This window comes from Pelmatolapia mariae, linkage group LG22 (assembly GCF_036321145.2).
Source record: "Pelmatolapia mariae isolate MD_Pm_ZW linkage group LG22, Pm_UMD_F_2, whole genome shotgun sequence".
NCBI classification, from domain to species: Eukaryota; Metazoa; Chordata; class Actinopteri; order Cichliformes; family Cichlidae; genus Pelmatolapia; species Pelmatolapia mariae.
The window spans coordinates 23,776,220-23,797,248 of NC_086245.2; the positions used below are offsets into that span (position 1 = coordinate 23,776,220).

Consider the following 21,029-nt stretch of genomic DNA (forward strand, 5'->3'; position numbering starts at 1 on the left):
AAGTCACCAACACTGTCTAATAAATGTATCTAATTTTAAGCTTTTAGGAAACGGGTGCAAAGTGGTGCCCTCTTGAAACTATTTCAGTATTCTACTTTCATGTCCCCCTCACACTAAAATGCAATTTTGAGGAGGCACAATAGACACGTGCACGTCAGAAGTTTCACCAGCATGTGGCAGGCCGCAAGCAACCCGCGTGAAACATCAAAGGCGTGCAAAAGAAAATCCTGGAGCAGCAACATAAGTCCAATCTCCTTTTTTTTTTTTTTTAATTTCAGACCTTGCACTCTTCTTCCTTGAGAGCCATTTAAAATGAACATATTTTGTCTTAAGACCTTTGTGAAACTTTTGCACTTTTGATAAACTGACTGGCTATGGCGCTGTTTTGCCAAGAATTACTGCAGGTAAAAATAAATTATTAAATTTTGAGACGGTTCCCAGCCTCGAGACACGAAGCGCAGCCTACTGGCTTTAATGAATCTTTAATTTTCTCTGTATTTATATTGTGTGTTCTACACATGATATGCAGCGATAGGCGTGCCGTTAAACAAAACACAAAAAAAGAAACTGTGAAGGTGCAAGAGCCCAATCGTTGCTGCTCGCTGCTGTGATTCATACAATAACTCGCATAGTAACACACAGTTGCTTAAGTTTTATTAAACAGCGTTCCCATTTCACTTTTATTCCCTTTCCAAGCAAGGCAATTTGTAATGAAAGATTATGGCCGACAATAACCAACTTTTTTTGTCACTGTCAATAAACCCCATAAAAACCTACAGTGTATGTGAAGTCAACTCAATATAACACCTCTATAATAAAGATATCTGTCAGCCGGTGCTACAGCAGGTCTTACTGATGGGTTTTTAATCATTTACGGACAAAACCGAGTTCTGGAAATGCGAAAGCTTTGCCTAGACAGAGGAAAAATATCATCAGACTTCCCGTTTAAATGATGGATCTATTAAAAGATAAAATTCATAAAAACAATCTTAAACATTTTGAAAGCTAGTTAAAAAAGGGAAATTTATAGAGTTTGTTGCTCAGTTTGTCTATTGAAAATATGTGAATACTATATATAAATACTACTTTGTAATGAAGACCAATAGCACCCAGCTACAGGAGTGAAGTGTCCAGGCTGCTACTGATGAAAATTTGATGATGATTGCAGCTGTGCAGTGATTATACTACTGAGAATAATATAAAATGTCTGCTGCTCTGTTACAGCAGCAATAATCCAATTCAAGCAGAGACCACACTGATTTCTTGCTTCTTGAACTCACTTGAAATTTGGATAAAAGCAAACTCAGTCGGATCTCTGATATGAGAAGCAATTTAGAAGAATTGACCCACACAGACTGTTTTTATGAGTGATGTTTTTCTTTTGAAGATCTTGAGTTATTGTTGTACTCACCTGCCAGTTTAAGTTCTACTCCACTGTGGTCGATGAGTGTCCCATTAACCCGGTTGCTAAAGGGTTCAAAGGCAGTGATGCTCAACATAGCTGGTTGCTTCTTCCCGAGGTACTCGTAGGATCCCCTCCAGAGGGAGTTCTTGGCAAATACACCAACAGGAACTGAAAGACAAAGGAAGAATTAATAGTAAAAATAAGGTGTTTTATTTTGCAGAGGGGGTTTCTGCAAAATTAACCTTGTGATTACAAGTCTTTGATATTTGATACATGAGTTTTTGAGACCTCTAGATATTCAGTTTGATTTTTTTAACCCTTAAGCCCTCATTTGTTTTTTGTGCCCCCATAGCGAGGAAGTATTGTAATTGCTTCCGTTTCTTTGTTTGACTGTCTCTCTGTTTGTCAGCAGTCTCGAGTCCACAGTTTTCATGTTATTTTTGAATGTGTGACGGTAGATACCAATAAGAACTCAAGCTGATTTAATTTTGGTGAAAATCAAGTCAAGGTTAAGTTTACACTACATGTGAAAATCTGTTAAATCGCTATATTACCCACAATTTGTAATGGATGGACTACACAACAATTTGCTAGGCCTTGGTGGACATGAGTACCTAGGCTAGCGTTTGACCTTGACCTTTATTGTTAGCACCCAAGGTCAAAGCTTGAAAAAAAAATTCAAGAAACCATATCGGGTAATATATCATATTGAGAGAGCTATACATCGAACTTCAGGGAGATTTGCGCTCTCTGAGTACTAAACAATAATTTGCACAAAAATCCTGGATGTAGCATAAATATTGCAAATTGATATTTAAATTCTGTCTTTTAAAAAATTCGTCAGAAGGTTCAATAAACAAATGTTTGGAATGTATAGACAGATTTCCCATGACAGTTCAGGACACGATTCCCAGTTCCTGCACAATTCAGCAGGAAATCAGCTTAAAGGTAGAACTAATCACTGAAATCAGGTACGTATTGTAGATAAGGTTTCACGCGACAGTATTTTTTTTTGTTATAGACTTTAGTTGAGCACATTTAGGAGTTTAAGTATGGTAATCATACATCCCAGGAGTGCCTTTCTTACCTGGGTGCTTGGAGGACGGCTCCTGCACTGGTACCACCGGGCCCCTACCACTTGGGCGAATATCAGCTAAAGAGAGCACAACACATAATATTAACAGAAGAAAACAATAAACCTGAGTATCCTGTAAACAGGTACAGTGTGGGCCTCAAGAAGTGACAAAAGAAGATCTCATTTCTACTTTCACCACAACAGCTCGAAGGTAATTGCAGTAGAAGGATGTCACCATCAGCACTTCCTGTCTATGCCTAATAACCCCTGTGGTGGCCAGAGTGAGGGCTGCCTGTGATAGGACTTGAGTCATGTGTCAAAAAGCAGCTCAAGTATCCCTGCGGCGTGAGAGACACAGTTTCACAGCTTCAGCGGAAGCGCTTTAATAATGCCTTACTGCTCACAGGGGGCCGCGGGAATACATCACAGTAGTAAACATACACCCACGCAGGTAAACAGAGTGGAGAGGGCTTTACTCGCAACCGCAAACAAAGACAGGTATACTGATGGTAGTTTATGAGGACAAAAAAAATCACCTCGGATAAACGCATACAGACACAAGGAAACATGCACATCACACACACACTCCCACTGCCTTGTACTTTATTAGCTGCCAGTCTTTTGAGCTGCCCTTCCATCACTTCACCCACAGGCGCTGTTAATATCCTGTATGTGCTAAAGCTCTCTCTTTTTTGCCTTCACACTTAATGGCATGGCCTTAAAAACACCCATCAGCCTATATATTTCAGCAAAGCCCCGACATGGAATCCATCACATGGATATCCCCAACTCTAGTGCAGCTTTCTCTTTCAGCCATTAGCATTTCTCTACCCTACATAATCGTATGTCGATTACTCTTTTTTTGCCCCCTCCATATGTATTTAAGTCAATGAGGGTATCTTAATGGCAGTCTATTTGTCTGCTAGACCTTTTTAACACTACTTCACCATTTATAAGAGCTACTTCTGCTAACCTAATCAATGGGAAGCATTGGCCTAATCAAGTTTTGCACCCTTGCTAATGATACGAAGCTTACGCGTTTGTGCGTGCTTCTGTAGGTAATTCCATGCAGTCTAATTGCGTGATGGATGGGCCACCCTACCCTGGCATGTGTCTGAGAATAAGCGAGCGTTAACGAAGCAATTCATCAGGATTAGCTGAATCTGCGGTTTTCCCAAATTCTTTATCTGCCTCAATAATCCTTATAAATACACATTATGGAGTTGTGCATGATAAATACAGGGTGTTTTAAGTGTCTAATACACGTAGCTATGTAAATGTTAAAAGTAGATGGCCATGTGCACATATTAGTAGTCTTACAGTGTTGACATTGTTTAGCCATGTGAGTGAAATTTAGCAAAGCAGGTGCATGAGCTTTTTGAGTGTCGAGCACGTCTTCACGTTCCCTCATGGATCAAATGTAACAATGTTTATACCTGCACACAGAGGCGGTTTCCCTGACCAGCTACCGTCGGACCTGCACGTCCTGTGCTCTGATCCTCCGGCCAAGTAGAAGCCGGGCTGACACGTATAGATCAGCGTGTAGCCCAGGGATGGCAGTTCAATGGCTCTCACATCAGACTGGGCTGGCAGCTCTGGCTGGCTGCAGTGGTGGGCTGCAGAGAGAGGGAGGAGGATTAAAGAGACCAAAAAAGAAAAAAGAAATAGTAGAGAAAGGGGACAAAAAAAGGATGAAAAGATGGGCGAGATCAGGAATCAGATGAGAGATAGTCAACAAATAAAGGAAAAGTTTATACAGCAGAAGAGAAAACGTGACAAGGGGCTAAGAGAGAAGTATGTGGGAGATACTGGCATCAGCTTGTTATTAGATTGTGTTCTTACCAATGCACTCAGGTTGAAAGCCACTCCAAGTGAGGTTTGGTAGGCAGGTGCGAGAAATCGAGCCCTGCAGTAAGTAGCCCTTTCTGCAGCTGAAGAACACCGTACTGCCGATCTGTAAATGAAAATGCATGTTTTTTAAAAATAAAGAATAAAAATCCAAATAACACCTCAGTTTTTACTGAAGTGGAGCTGCAACTTTGCTATTACACTTGCCGTTGTCGGGTTACTAATCACATTAACAGCACATTACAGCGTGTCGCTCGGTACACCGAGTACACCCAAAACCAGAACAACAAAAATAAAGCAGCTGTAGGGGATTCAGCCGCCATTTATTGTATTGCTTATTTATTTCATCATTTCCCTAAGCCATCTGGGCCCTTGTCACTCAACTCTGTACAGAAAATAACAAATGAGTACAGACAAAGAAAACATTCTCAATATGATATCAGAAGAAAGACAGATGTGGGCTGAGCGGTGCTGTAACATCAATATTGCAGTAGCCATTAAGTCATGCTTCCTGTTTGCTCCCGCAAAATAAGTTGCCGTATTAAAGGAGAGAAATGTACAATATGAATGGCATTAAGGTAAAAGAAAAAAAAACATTTTGGGGGTTTCATCACATTTTTAATATATGGAAATCAATTTCTGGAGTGACCACATTTTCTCACCTGGTAGCCCTGGCTGTTGTTCTGATTTCCAAAGAGAGGCGTGCCAGAATCTCCACAGGTAGTGTGACTGGGATCTGAAATATGCCCACACACACACACACACACACACACAAAATGTTTTGATAACTATACTAACTATTCCCGCAATACAGAAGGTCCTCTAAACATACAGTACTGTGCAAAAGTTTCAGATTCTCATCCATCACACAGTGCCGTTATGACTGATGGAGGTAGTAGTACAGCTTGCAGAGGAAACATTTTATTGTATTTAGGTGGCTTTGTGATTTTATGTCAGCTGAAATGAATAATAACAGTAAGCTGGGCTCACTTTATAGTTACTTAATGGAGAATATTACTGAAGGAATGAAGCCCATTAATTAATGTTAATCAACTGTTTTTCAATGTGTGTGTCATTTTACTTTTCTGTTCACAAGAACATAAACATTCTCAAACAACTTATATTTTAGCTTATGGAAATAAGCTAAGCTATAGTATAGTTATAGTTTATAGAATAAAGAGATAAAGACAAGGAACGAACGGAACTTCTGTAAGAGGTTTCAAAGAGATTTCAAACAGTTTTTTGTGAAGTCATCTTGTTTTCTGTATGGTGAACAAAGCCACAAAAAGGAAGACGCTGTTGTGAACCAAGGTTTTGCGAGAGGCAGAATAAAGCAGTAGCCATACAGTGACACACAGTAAGTAAAATGACATTCATATTTTTTATTGACTGAATCTCACTAAATCTTAGTTTAATCTTTCCAACATGACACATCTGGTTAAACAAAGTCCAGAAATTACTGGTGACTGCGACTATAATAAATTCCTGTTTACTAGCAGCAGGGTCAAAGGTTTGCATGTGTGCATATTTTAAAGTATCCAAATACCACAACAACCCCCAAGGCTGGAAACATTTATTTTATTTATTTAATCTTTAATCTGTTCCTGACTTTCTGAGTGCCTTTAACAACAACCCCCTCATGGCTTTAGCACTGCACACCATCACAAGGATAGAGTTTGCATCAGTTAGTGAAATAAATCAAATTCAATAAGAAATGTTGTAAATTCTATCAATAAGGACCCTGGTGCTGTCAGAACTACAGCAATTTCGTTATGGTGAAAAAAGATTTAACTGAGTCCGTGCTTGCTTGGAAGATGATTCAATAAATTCTTGTACTGGCTTTAAATAACTCCACAAGTTAATTCTGACTCGTGGAGTTAAGCAGCTATTGAGCTAGGTCAAATGGTTTTGCCTGTTTCCCGTTTTATTTCTTGGCGGAAAATGGCAACCGGAACTAAAAAGTGAGCAGAAAGCGGTAATCAGACCAGCCAAAGAGAAGCTTCTGTCAGGTTCAAGCTTATTTTTATATTGTTATATAGAGGCACTGATTTCTGTGCTGTTTTAGGATTATGGCCTTGGACTACACACGGAGCACATACCCAATAGGCTCAAATCATCATGAATGCAGAAACAATCATGCTTACCTATGCAAGACGGCTGCGTGCCACTCCAGGTGCCATCATACTGGCAGTATCTCCGCGATGAGCCGACCAGGACGAGTGGCGGGTCGCAGAAGAAGGAGACGGAGGAGAGATAGGTGAAACCGCTGTCCTCCCTTCTCCCCTGTGTTGGCATTCCTGGGTCTCCACAAAAAACAGCTGTAAAGATGAAAGCAGAGAGAGGATGTGACCCACTGCACGTTTTGCATTTTAAATAGATATTCTTCTGAGGACACACACTACACTATACGTGGGTAAAACAATGTCAGAGACAAATCATGACATGTAATTTAATTCCACTTACGGAAGCACTGTGGTTTCTCTCCACTCCAGTTGCCGTTGCCTTGGCATGTTAACACAGTGGGTAGGGACAGCTGGTAACCTTGGTTGCAGGAGTAGCTTATGCTGGAGCCCCAGGTGAAGTCTGTCCCAACAACCTGTCCATTAGGGATGGTGGGTGGTGGACCACATACGATTGCTGCAAGGAAACAAGGATGCATTAGAGGACTTTTATGTTTTCTGTCGGTTTCAGTGTTATTATGCAAAAACTGATAGAGGCAAAAAAAAAAGGCTAATCATTCTGTAACCCAAAAATACAATCAGGTCAACGTATACAACTCTACCTTTACAGAGAGGTTTGGTGCCATTCCAGGTGCGGGTCTTGGTGCAGATGAGAGAGGAGGCCCGATCGGCATCCATGGTGAAACCAGGGGAGCACTGGAACGTGACCGTGTGGTTGTAGGTGAAATCACTCCCAAATCTCACCCCGTTAGCTGGCACTCCGGGATCACCGCAGTTGATTACTGAAAAAACAAAAAGGTATTAAAAAAATAGATACAGCTTGCTACCCTGTTGTGTCTGAGATATTTGACAATTTGATTATTTGCAGTGAAAAGAGCAAACACAAACAAGTTAATAAATGTATATTTAGAGTGACAACAGACCGAGGCTTATAATTAATGAGGTGCTATAGGCACTTGATCCAAGTAGTTTACCCCCAAACTTTGTGTAAAACACAAACTGAAAATTTCTGATGTTACTGAATGGACCATTAACCCTCTGTTAACTTATAAACAACCTCTTTTAGATAACACTGGGTTTATGGCACACGAGAGCTATGATAGTGCAACTATGATAGCACTCTTCTTGTAGTTTGTTTCCTATTTTGAGTTTTTAGGATGCAGACACAAAATCTTGTGTTGAGTATTCGTCTATGGTCGCTCCCTATAGTTCCAAAATGAACCACATTTCTCCTTTATTGTACTTTTTACATCCTGCAGGGAAAACAGCATGATTGAGTAACAACAGAGAGGATTCCACAGTGTGACTCAGCAGCCTTGATGCTCAGCTCTGCTGTAAATATCAAAGAAGAAAAATCCAGGCCATATGACAACTTGAGCTTAGATGCCTTGGGACAAAAAGGCACTGCAAAATGTGTACATCCATGTTTCAGCAATATTCAATACAGGGTGAGGGAGCCGGTCCTCTTGGAAGTGGAGTGGCTCCTCTTTTCCCGGCAAAGCCTGGCTGGCAAGATTCTACCTGGAACCACAATACCTCCAGGACTGTCATCTCTTTAACAATACACACAGAACTGAAGTGCACTGAGATCATTCCCCTCTTGCATAATATAATAACGATGCAAGTATAAATTTCATTTACAAAATCCAGTGTCATTGCCACATCTTCCCGTTCCAGTAGCTATCTTTGTCAAGCATGTCCTTGACATAGAGTTTTTCCTTCAAATCAATAGAAATCATTCAGGCAGAATTGCTTCGCCTCACATGTGCCTCCCTCTCTGCCTCCAGGTGCCCTTCCAAAGAGCTTCAACACGTACTACATTCACTTCTATGAATTACGTAGTTCTGAAATCCATAATGGTGCTGCTTAGGGCTTTATCCCCTCCATTCAGAAGAAACTGGTTCTCTTAGTGACCTCTATTTGCTGGGGTCTCCTGGTTCTGTACAGCAGCCACATGTCTTTTGTGAGACATGATGACAAAGGGCTGTCAGTCAGGCCCTTGAAATGGACCATGAATCTTACCAATTTCCTCCAGCTGAGCCAGTGAACCACATGAGCGATCCACCACTAAAACAAAGACCACTAGAAGCAATTATTGTGACTCACGTGTTCTCTTACAATTCTTGTGGAGCATTAAATAACTAAATCTCACATTTCCCTTCTCAAAAAGGTCTGGAATGATTTTCACCAATCTGCAAAGCCTTCGTGGAAACAAAATCAAGCACGGAAAATGAAAAGCATCATTTTCATTTAACTATTGATAATCTGATAGTAGATTCCTGAGAAGTTCTTTTGTGGGAGCTGTTAATTACCTGAGCACTCAGGCATGTTGCCGGTCCAAGTCCCGTTAACAGTACAATGCCGGGTCAGGAGTCCAGTAGAGTAGTAGCCCTCCCTGCAAGCGTAAGTGATGGATCTGGAAAAAGTCAGGCCGTCATGAATGAGGATCTGGGCATTCCGTGGAGTTCCTGGATTTCCACAAGAAACCACTGCAAGTAAAAGAGAAAAAAAAAAAACAGAGAAAAGAGGGAGAAACCATTAAAATAAGTCATATTCATTTACCGATAACCAGCACTAGGAAAATAGAACAGATGTGAAAGAGCATTAGGTCTTTGGTGTGGAATTTAATTTAACTTAATTGATTATTTTAAAAAGATCAGAGACAAAAGTCTGAATTATACATGAGAAATTATTTAAACCTTTTTTAATTCTTTCATTTCACTCATTTATTTTCTATTTAACCTTCAAACCTTTCACTCTAAAATCCCAAAGCCTATAATTACATATATTTATTTAGTAATATGCATAAAGCATATTATTTTGGTGTTTCTTTTCTTGAAAGATGACTTCCGCATGAATGTAAGAGTTTTATTTGTATGCATTTTGGAAAAATCAAACAATATGTATTTTAGGGGTGTTTCTCTACAAAATTACTTTTAATTCATCTACATATTTGATGTGCATCATCACTCTGCTTTTTTTCTCTTTCTCTGTTCTTCATCCATCCACCCTAACACTACTCTCATGCTCCCCTGTGTCCTGCTTCATAAGTAACTCTGCTTTGATGGACACATCCTTTGCTCAGAAAATCCCTCGGTGTCTGTCCGGCCGCCAGCAATGGTTCTGTTCATTACTGTCTCCAGCTTGCCCCGGGCCCTCAGAGCCCTGTGGACATGATCGGCCTCCCTTAATGACCAGATGTGGCCTGGCCCTTGAAGTTGGTGCCAAGTGAGAACAGGTGGGCAACCTCAGCCAGTGGGCATACCACACACATACCAGAGAGGCATCGACACAGGGTGAGGTGAAGGAAAGACGTGGTCGTGTCGGTGGTGGTGGTGGTGTGAGGAGAGAGGGGACTGTGTGAATGTGTGGAGGGGGTGCTGAGAGCACAAGTGGAAACAGCCCATGAGACTGGATGATGCTTCTGGAAATAACACACTCTGCACTAGGATTATGGAAGAAAAGGGCCAAGTTTATATGGAGAGCAACAAAAGGGCAGGGACAAAGAAATGCAACCAGATAGCTGCCAAGAGACCTCGCCAAAATGGCAAACCGAGCGTATCAGTGATTCTATAATTCTAGAGTGCAGAAAGAAAAATGTAGTTTAACACACAGAGGGCAAAATAGAAAAAAACAGGACAAAATATATGGGTGTTTTTTGAGTAATACTCCTATTACTATAGTACTTCTAAAGCTGATATGAAAGGGAAAATAGAAAAAAAAAACTATATATTGAATATGCACATAGATAACGTTTCAGGAATATAAACCATACTATACATACCAGTCATACTCACTGATGTGTTAATAATCTAAACTTCAAGCACACTCACGCACACTTCTTTCCCTTTTCCTGCCTTCCAGATGTTTGATGGAAGAATAACTGTGCTGTTTTGTTTTCTCATTGTGCATAATGTCTTCTATCTCAGCAATATTAATAAAGTGTGCTTCAGCGAAATGCTTAAATCCATCGACTGCGCACAAAATACACATTCAGGAAACTATTTTGGGTTTTTTTGCCCCCCAAATGACTGCAATGGAATAGACGCAGTGTTGCACAAGGACAAAAATGCAAACCTTTATAGTGCTCAATAGAGGACACATTCTCTGTAATGTGCTCTCTTCTGTTTAATCACTTACAAATACACAATAAATGCATATTTTATGAGTTTTTCAACGAAACTGAAAAGGCAACACCTAATTACACAGTCGCTGATTGTCGCATTAGTAATAACCATTTCCAGCTGATGATTTTCTGATTCTTTTTTTTTTGGATGTTGCTCCATTTTGTGCCGTGGACTTGATGAGGCTACTATTATCATTATTCACTCATTCACACACTTCCGAGTTGTGGCAAAGCTGTCATTAATAGCACCTTGGGTTTTCATTGTCTTGCCCAACGACTTTATGGTGACATGAGGAAACTGAGCAACCAAACCTGCAATTAGTGAACCCGCGCTGCCACCTGAAGCACAGTTTTGGTAGATATATTTCACTCATTACGTGTCTGTTGCACTAGAAATTAAAGTCTAGCTTCACAAAAAGTCAAAGCAAACTTTGTGCATAAATTACTAAAATAGAGCAAAAGGAAATGTAAATGTGTTATTTATGTTCTTTCTATATCTCTCTGTAGTTTTCCAGGTTCGGGTTGTGGTGGTTTCCTCAAACAGGTTCTCCAATTCCTCATAAGGAATCTTGAGGTGTTCCCAGGGATATGTAACCCTTCTATCATCTTCTGGGTTTGCTCCAGGGTCTCTAGTTGGACATGTCCAGAATATTTCCACAGTACACAGGGGAAGGCACCGTGATCGGGTTTTCGAACAACCTCCAGCAGCTGTTGTATTCCAAGCCCTCACTTGATACTGGAGCACCAAAAGCTCAAAGGCGAAGGCGGGTTGGAACTTCAATTGACAGCTAAATTGAGGGTTTTACCTTAGTGCTCAGCACCCTCTTTTCCACAATTTGAAAGATTCCACACCAATCCACCTATTGATCCTATCTTACTCTTACCTCACCAAACCCCAGTATTTTTAGAGCTCTTCACTCAGGAGAAGATTCAGTATAATAAAATCTTTGAAAACACACAGATTTTCTGAAGTACAACACTCACTGTGAAGTACCTAAATTATCACCAGGTATATGTTCACGACTCCAGCTATATGCTTCTAAAGACCTAAAGACAGCCAGCAAATAGCTATGATTTTGGCACTTCTTACTCTGACAGTACACAATAGTTTCATGCACACATGCAGCTCTCAATCAAACCTCACATGAACCTTTAATATCTCTGTAAGGGTGATGATGAAGTCCATACTGCATTCAATGGTTACGTTTGATGACTGACATGGTCTAGTTCCTCGCACATTGCTAAAAGATTCCTGGAAAAGCTCAGAAGTCAGATCCAGTTGTTGAATTGATGTGTGAGTTTCAATTTACAAAAACATGACTCGACCGCCCATTTGTACCAGCCTATGAGAACAAATAAGAGTATATATTCCTTACCATGGCACTCTGGTTGTGTGCCCAGCCAGCTTCCATTGGCCAGACAGGTTCTCTCCGGAGAGCCCTTCAGCGCATAGCCTGGCTCACAGCTGAAGCGGACAACACTGCCCACCATAAACTCCTCTCCTAGACGGATCCCATGCACGGGAACGCCCGGATCACCGCACAACCCAGCAGCCTCTCCTGAAAAAAAAATGATGAAGAAATAAAAACTAAATGTAGCACGAAACAAATAATTTCTGACAACCCGAACACATATGAGAAATGCGCTCTATATTTTCTCACCTCACTACAGAGTCAGTTACTTCCAAAACACATTTTACTGCTCTTTATTCAGCACGGTGAACACGTAAAAAATGATGTGACTTTTTCATTTCACTGCTTTGACATATCTTTTACACCTTCCTTCAATAATTCCAGGTCTTACATTTAAACAAGCTCAAAATGCTTAGCACTGCTGCTCATTTTACAAGGCACCATCCAACATCGCTTTAATAGCGCACAGCTAAGAAAGTCGGCCAAATCTTTATAAAAATGTTGTGTTTATTGCCTGTTGAGAGAACACTGGCAATCTGCAGGATATACTGTATATGAATGTCATGAATTATGACATTAAACTGTCAGAATGGTACTTTATTTTAAACTGCTTGTGTGTCTCTGTGTCTGTAACTTTGTGGATATGCATTTGGATGTATGGGCTTCCCCACAGCCTTTTTCCGTGTGCGACTATAGTTGAATCCCTGAAGCAAAGCGCTGTTAGAGGAGTGGGAGTAAGGGGGGGGTGACGTCTTTATACTGCTTCATAACCCGGCTGAAGTATGGGCATTGATGTTCCTCAGTCTAATGTGAGCAGATTAAAACAGTTTTATGGAGGACACTTTCTTTGCCCTTCAGGTCTGTGACACAGACAGGCAACTCCATCTTTGGTCCACCTACTTTGCTCATTACCTTCCAGCAGCTGCCACCTAAACTCTTTATTTGTTGGCATGGCGTTATGAGGGCCTCAGTGTGACTGGGCGATGCTATTGCATCTGAATAATCAATTATTAGATGGAGAAATACGCAAAGAATGCAAAGAAAACCAAAAGGTGTGGGTTAGCACAGGAAACACCCCCAAATATGAATAGAATTTGGATGGTTACAGTCTTTTCTTATGGATCTCCTTCAGAAAATATTGTCAGGTTAAGCATTTCGAACTGTCATTCTGGGTGTATTTTTCCATACCAGAGCAATGTGGTGGCGAGCCGCTCCACTGCCCATCCAGCTGGCACATTCTTGTTGTATTGCCAATGATGCTACGCTGACCGATGCAACTGTAGCGAATGACGGAGCCCACTGTTCGACGGTCACCTGAAATCTGGGTGTAAGGAGGCACGCTGGGGCGGTCACACAGCACCACTGTCCGAACAGAGCAAAGAAGAGTTTTAGGCATCACATGTTGAATATGTTGATTTAAAATGAATACAATACTTTATATTTACTAACAGTGTGGGTATCTTTCCTCTGCTGTAAAGTTGTAAAATATAATTATCTGTAAGAATAGCTAAAAGAGCTGGTGTAACATCACCCCTTAGTTTTTTGGGCTCCTGTTTTGAAGACTGAAATTGAGTATTTTGCCTATTACCATGTTTTTGTTTATTTAAACCAGACACCAGGAACGATGGGTCAGTCTGACAGAGGAACCAAGAACGCTGCCTAATCTGATGGTAGTAAGCCCAGGTGCCTTAAAGTATACCCTCTGTAAATGTCTATTACAACAAAAAAAAAAAATAACACAAACAAAAATATTGTATTTTAATAAGTAAGATTTGAAACTACTCATTGAGGAGATCAGTTCATCAGGAAAGTGTTTACAAAGATCATAAATGAAACCTTAAAAATAAGGTTTTTGTCTCATATACTTCTATATAATCTGATGTATCTTTGCAGGAAGAGTTCAACCATTATCGGATTTTCACTACCGATATCTGAAATATCAGCCGATATAAATACACTGATTTCCTTAAAATGTGTTATTTGTACTAATTTATGAGTCTGCTCTGATCAGCTGGTTGTCATGTGTTCCAGCAGGGAAGTTGAAGAGTGCCCTCTAGTGGACAAACTGTGCAACATCAATGCTCCTAACATGACTGAAGGGTGTTTCTCCTGTCTCTTCTTTACTTTTTTCATTTTCATATCAGCTGTTATCAATACTGATACCAATGCATTAGGAAATAGCCAGTATCGGCTAATAACATCGGCCAGCTTATATATTGGTGGGGCTCTTTTTGCAAGCAGAAGAGTTTATGCATTACGAGCGTTATAAAGGTTTAAATTTTAAGCATAAGAGATAACACACTACTGTTTTAAGAATTTTTTGGGGGGGTTAAAGTGATCTTATTCAGCAAACAAATGCAAACAAATAAACAAAACAATTTGCCTCATCACCTACAACAACCCAGAGATTACTCACACAGGCATTTGGGTAGGGAGCGGTCCCAGGTGCCATCTCCCTGACAGGAGATCGAGCTGGTGCCCAGCAGGTAGTAGCCCGGACTACAGCGATATGACACAGTGGTTTGGAAACTGTAGCGATGCGGCCCGCTGGACAGTACCTGCCTAATGCTGTTCTCCACATGTCCTGGCTCTGTGCAGTTAACAACTGAAAGAAAGGAACACAGAGGGGAGCGAGGGAGTTAGCGAGACTGCAAAAAACAACACATTAAGCAATAAACATTTACATTTTCCTTTTTACAGTTAATAGCAAGAAAGATGAAAGAAGACTCTCATACTGTTAATAGACCATATGTCCTGATATTGATATGGCTGTCTCCCACATAGAGACTCAGTTTTAGAAGCATAGTTTTTTTGGTTTATTTTTCTTCGTGACTTCAACTCTGTCTATTACTTTCCCCATCGACTGCTTCCACCCATCCATCTATCCACCCCAATCCAAATGAAGTAGGAGGCAGACTCCGGAAATAAACATTTGCTTCATTAGAGGCAGTCTCCTGCCGGCCGTCGTGGTGCAGAGATTGTGATGGATGGAAAGCTCACAGGAGAAGAGGCACCATGTCAGTTTAACACCAGATGGAGAGAGTTAGGGAAGGGGAGAATGAGGGATGAGTGAGGGACAGCACGGGAGAGGGTGGAGGGCTGTGCTGTACAAAGTTAGTGAGAAATAGGCCCTGATAGTGGAGAATATACTAAAAGTCGTAACAGAATGTGAGCTGAAGAATGTTACCAAAGCAAGCAAACTGAAATCTGACATTACCTCAACAAAGTCAGCACACAGTGGGGAGCAGCTGCTGTCTAGTCTATACCGTTAACCGCCACTAAATGTGTACTACGGAGCCAAAGTTCTAATGGCCTCTACAACGCTGTCTGGGAGTGCCTACGCAGCCATTATGCCCCAGTTGGCCTTGCCAGTCTCGCCCCCATGAGTATGCCTTAGCTACAGCCAAAATGAACCTATTGTATGCTAATGTGCCTAAAAGCTTGCTCATTCTCCTGCTCCCAAGCTGGCCAGCACAGCTAAATCATCCCCCAAATACCTATTATAATGTATTCCTTCCATCGGCGCGCTGACCTGTGGTGCCATCATTTACAACTTACCGCATAATAACACTACAAAGCGTATTTGAAGCAGTGGAGCTGCTTCAGCGCGAGACTTTCCAAGCTCGGAATTCAGTTTTTGAAAAAATGTACTCAGGCAACACACACACACACACACACACACACAGACACACAGAGACACTCCAAAGCGATCCAACACTCATCTAAAATGACTGACCTCCTGGTAAATTCTTGTGTGTGGAGAGAGGGGAAGTAAAAGGATGAAAGGAAAAGACGACTAAAATGGGAGAGGGGAAGAAGGGATGAGGTAATTCATCTCTGTTCAACTCAGAAGTGGGGACCCTGGTTACCCTCTCCTCCTCTTGGCCTACTGCCAAGTAACAGCCCTGTAAGTGGTATGTCAAAGGGTCTTTTTGTCTATCCTGCGTCTCTTCGCTTTTATCACCAAAAGACAAACACGCACGAGTCTTCCAAGAAAGGCAAGTATAGCTGCAACTAAAATTGGTGATTAAAGAGGGGCAGAAGACTGGCTGCACTGACGGTGCTCTCGTGTTCCCTGCATTATTGATGGAGCCTACGAACTCTTATAGTTAAAATCTAGACCATGGAAATCATTAGCTTTGTCTGACTGACTCCTGCCCTTAACCTTTTTTTCTGCCTTCTGCATCTATTTCTCTCTATGTTTTCATCTAAGAGAAAAGCTAAAGGTTTAGTTAGAACTGAGGTGTTATTACTGCACAGTTTTCCACTCAGGGAGGAAGTACATGCCAGACAGGAGAGCACACTTCACTAAATACGCCTCGATTGCTGTAATTACGGTGATAAATCTGATTGACAACAAGACCTCTAAGCTACTTATGTCTCCACATCAACAGTGGGGATAATGGCCGTCAAACACACGCATCCTCCACCAACACAGCATTCACATAAAAAAAAAGCACCCTCAGAGTCAGCATCTGCATCGAAACAAGGCCAATGCTAATATGATGTCACTGCTAGAGCGAAGAGATTTAAAGCACATGTCTGGGAGAAAATCTCGCCTGCTTATGCATGCAGCAGCCAAATGTGCTTCTCCCCTTTTTTATTAACCAAAGAAGCATTCCTGTGAGACTTGTAACCTCCCCATCCCATCAGAAGTGTCGAAAAAAAAAGAGGCCACATTCTTTTTCTCCTCATTTAAAACAAACTCATGAGTCCATCAGTCTGCGGTTCCGTCACTGTCTTGTCACATTTAGGGCTCGACCTTGCGAGCGGCCCGTTTCTGCGCCTGTCACACAGCCTCAGTTAGTACGGACTTAGAGACAGACACGAGTGCCTGAGATGCGCCGCTTGTCACGAAAACACTGTCAAATTAAAAGTCCTTGCCTCGCTCATTCAAAGCAAAGCAGGGTACTTCTTATTCAGAGCTAAAGCCAGGACGCGGGTCTCCAAAGGTGGCTGCCTTTCATACAAGCTCAAGGATTCTGCGATTGTTTCTTGGCTCTCTCTGCATGGTTATTAACTGAGTTTGTCTCTCTGACAGACAGGTGAGCCTAAGGGTGTAACAGAGGCAGCTAGGCTAAGAGGAAATAATACAACATGTAAATATTACCCAGAACCTCCACGGACCATATGGTTGAAACTGCGGTAATTAAATGATCCGGTCTTCTCTTTGTGTTTTCATTTCATTTTCCTCTAATACGTGTCAGTTAAACTCTTCCTCTCCCCAGATGCTGCTGTGCTTCGCCTGCGCTCTCATTGTGATTGGGGTCATCTGTGGTCACAGAACATATGACCTTGCAAGGTTACCAAAAGTAATTGGGGGAGAGTACAAAAATACCTGTACCTCCATAAGCAAGGGTGTAGATACAAACTCACTTTTTGCATCAGGTACCAACGCTAGCGTGGTTTTGAATACCTCAACAAGACTTGTGCCTAATGCTGGACTATTGTAACTCATTACTATCTCAGCCTTTGATCCAGCTGATCCAGACTGGTGCAACAAGAGTACTGACAGGGATGACAAAGAGGGCGCATATTCCTCCCACATTAGCTTCTCTTCATTGGCTCCTTATTAAATCTAGTATTGAATTTAAAATCCTGCTCCTCACATACAAGGTCTTGAATAATCAGGTCCCATCTTATCTCAAAGACCTCATAGTGTTGTATCACCCCAACAGAGCACTTCGCTCTCAGAGTGCAGGCTTACTTGTGGTTCCCAGGGTATTTAAAAATAGAAAGGGAAGCAGAGCCTTCAGCTTAGAGCCCCTCTTCTGTGGAACCAGCTCCCAGTTTGAATTCATGACAAACACTGCTTTTAAGGTTAGGCTTAAACTTTCCTTTCTGATAAAGCTTCAAGTCAACAACTGCTCCTAATACACTGTCATTATTATTATTGTATTCATATTATTAAAAATCTGGAATTTGCATTAGATTTTTATTTTGGAATCAAAAGCTATGGTTTTTTTTTTTTTTTTTGCATTTATGTATTTTTAACTGTTTCCACAACTTTCCACAACGCATCTGGACATTGCGTTTTCAGTGGGAGAAACTTTTCAGCTGGAACTTCTTCAGTCTCAGCTGACTGCAGGTTTCTTCAACCTCATAAACAGTACATTAGCACAGTGACTGAAACTAGGATCACTAGCGAACAATGGGCGTGAGGTCATCATTTTTTTGGAATATTAAAAATGGATACATATATTTTGAAATGATGGAGTTGTCTTGGATAAACTGTCATACTAGTTTGTCTACACACGGCTAGTTAACCAACTTTGTTTCCTTTGCTTTTAATGAAATAATGAACGTCACACTGGCCACAGGATCTGGTAAAAGATGACATCCTGCACATATATTTTTATCTTTTAGTCCATCTTCACATGTATTCTTGGAATTGCAGCAATAAGGTACTGAGCATTGATTTGGCACTCACTTTTACACCTGGGTAGGACGTTGCTCCACTGCCCGTTGGCCTGGCAAGTCGATTTTACAGCCCCTTGTAGAACATATCCAGTATTGCAGATGAAACGCACAACATCGTTTAGATTAAACTGGGTTCCTTGGGTCATACCAAAGGTAGGGTTGCCAGGGTGGCCACAGGTGATGGCTGAGAGAGTCAAGGGAGAAAGAAAGTCATGTCTACACACTTGCTGAGCAGTTGAGTGAATGAATGGGTTTAACACCACCACCTTAGTAAGGCCTGTATTGCAAAACAAAAAAAAGATACTCAGTAATGATCAAAGCTCTAAAGCCACAGGCTCTACACCAGTGACATGTTTGACTTTTGTTTTAACCGCTGGCATCTTGTAAAGTAATCTTCTTACGAAATTATTTGTATTGAAAGAGAAATACCATGCATTCTTTTGGAATAATAATATTGTCTTTGTAAGTAAAAGTGCAAAATTTATATAGAAGCTTTTAAGCAAAAATGCTTGCAGCAATAAATGAATTGGTGATTAGTGCCAGCAGGCCCAAGTATAATCACTATGAACTGGCAGTCAGTTAGTGAGCTATGATCAGAACAAGACAACATGTGTGTCCATTTACTAAAAATCACTGCGGCACTTTAAGCAGAGAGAGAAAGTCAGAGAAGCACTAGCTTACACCACACACAGCTTTACAAATAATAGGCGTTTGCTGTGGGCACTTACGAACACAAACAGGAGTATGTCCTGACCAGTGGTGATCCTGTTCACAGACTCGCACTGACACTCCAATGAGCCGAAATCCTGGGTTACACTGGTACACAACACTGCCTCGATAGTTATAATTCTCCCCAATGATCTGGCCATTCACTATTGGCTCTGGAGTACCACAATGGCCCGCTGAGGATGAGCAAAAGAAAAAAAGAAAAAGTCCCACGTAAGTGTTGCTAATAATGCTAGAAGCAAAGTGCAGGACACATGGAAAGTAGTAAAACATTTTAGGGTGTTTAAGCTCTCACCCAGGCACTGGACCTGTGTTCCACTCCAAAGCCCGTTGGACATACACTCTCGCACCCGAGAGCCCACCAAGGTATAGCCCGTGTTGCATGAGAAAATAGCTGTAGCTCCATACACAGTAAGGGTTCCAATCTTGTGTCCGTTCGGTGGAGTCCCAAGGTCCCCGCAGGAGATGACTGAAATGGGGGGAAAAACACAAATGGGTATAGATTGCCATTGTTTAGAAAACAGTTCTGTTTGACTCCGTTCTTTTTGTTTGGGTCAGATGAGCACGATTTGAAAAGTGTTTAAAGTAAGAAAACTGTTTACACTCACTCTCGCAAACTGGGCGAGGATTTGGATAGTTCCATGTGCTGTTGGCTTGGCAGCGAATTACCCTTTGACCCCTGTAATAATATCCTGGGTCGCAAGTGAGCATCATGATAGCATCATATTGGTTTTGAGTCCCATAGATTAGCCTCCATCTCCCATGTTCCACTGCAGAGTGACCAATGTCGGGGCAGGTGACAGCTGGAAGATCAAAGATCAAACCATAATTAATTCAGATTAATTCTTTTTTTCTTGTTGGTGGTGGGGTTTTTTGTAATGATTTGTTTTTTTTCTACTTGTGACTGCAAACCACTACTATACTCACGAATACATCTAGGTGGGGCCTCTATGGGGCTCCACCTCCCAGACTCCTGACAGATCACTGAGGTGGTGATGGGCCCCGAAAGCCGAAATCCAGGGTTACATTGATAGGTGACTCTGGCTCCTAGAGAGAAGTCCTGGCCAGCAATGCTGCCATTAACAGGAGGAACTGGCATTCCACAGGACATGACTAGGAAAGAAATAAAGGGGGGAAATGCATATCAATGATATCAAAAAATAAAACGCACAAACCATCTTTGTATGCAGGGTGCTAAGCTAACAACTGGCTTCCTGTACAAACACACTGTGAAAGCCTTCACCGATGTGCAGTAAACATTAGCTTGGGCCACCATCTGCACAATATAAACAGTCTAGTGTAGAGAGAACACATGCAATTCATGTGGAGATTACACCTGGTGCAGACTTGACCAGACACTGAATGGCTGGCACTGGCAGCTCTGAGTTTATGCTTCAGCTGATTTTGTTAACAGGTGGAAAGTAGAATGTGGAACCAGAGCTTTTAGATTTCATGCTTTTGTAATAGAATAAAGGCGAAAATCTGAACACGCACACAAACACATTTCACTGATATTGGAACTCGATGAATGTGACACAATAGTCTTGTGAAATCTAAAATGCTACTTAGTAATTTTTAAAATAGACATATATTACAACTCAGTGCTTTTATTTGTTTTGTTTTGTTTTATTTATTTATTTTCTTTCAACAAGCAATTCAATCAAACATCTGTGTAGTTTTTGTTAAATATGGGGAGTTTCAAAGATCGATTAAACTGCTGGATGTTTTCAAAAAGTGACAAGCAAACAACAGGCTAAAACCCAGCAGATTAACACATAAAGCAATTTAACTAAAGATCTTCTAAAGCAATAATGAAGTGTGCATCCTCTAAAACTGT

The 21,029-nt window shown here is 41.2% G+C and overlaps 1 protein-coding gene across 1 annotated transcript in view; it reads right to left on the reverse strand.

Annotated features, from left to right (window-relative positions):
* Positions 1-21,029, reverse strand: part of csmd2 (CUB and Sushi multiple domains 2) — a 256,929-nt gene that overhangs the window by 11,926 nt on the left and 223,974 nt on the right. Inside the window, exons 51-67 of the mRNA XM_065471148.1 lie at positions 20,120-20,305; positions 19,801-19,995; positions 19,488-19,661; positions 19,195-19,368; positions 18,477-18,650; positions 14,463-14,651; positions 13,235-13,408; positions 12,011-12,193; positions 8,821-8,997; positions 7,111-7,290; positions 6,792-6,965; positions 6,473-6,646; positions 4,991-5,064; positions 4,323-4,434; positions 3,917-4,096; positions 2,493-2,558; positions 1,412-1,573 (exon numbers count right to left, since the gene is read on the reverse strand). Coding sequence (XP_065327220.1) covers positions 1,412-1,573; positions 2,493-2,558; positions 3,917-4,096; positions 4,323-4,434; positions 4,991-5,064; positions 6,473-6,646; positions 6,792-6,965; positions 7,111-7,290; positions 8,821-8,997; positions 12,011-12,193; positions 13,235-13,408; positions 14,463-14,651; positions 18,477-18,650; positions 19,195-19,368; positions 19,488-19,661; positions 19,801-19,995; positions 20,120-20,305 — 2,748 coding nt within the window. The remainder of the gene's footprint in view (positions 1-1,411; positions 1,574-2,492; positions 2,559-3,916; positions 4,097-4,322; positions 4,435-4,990; positions 5,065-6,472; positions 6,647-6,791; positions 6,966-7,110; positions 7,291-8,820; positions 8,998-12,010; positions 12,194-13,234; positions 13,409-14,462; positions 14,652-18,476; positions 18,651-19,194; positions 19,369-19,487; positions 19,662-19,800; positions 19,996-20,119; positions 20,306-21,029) is intronic.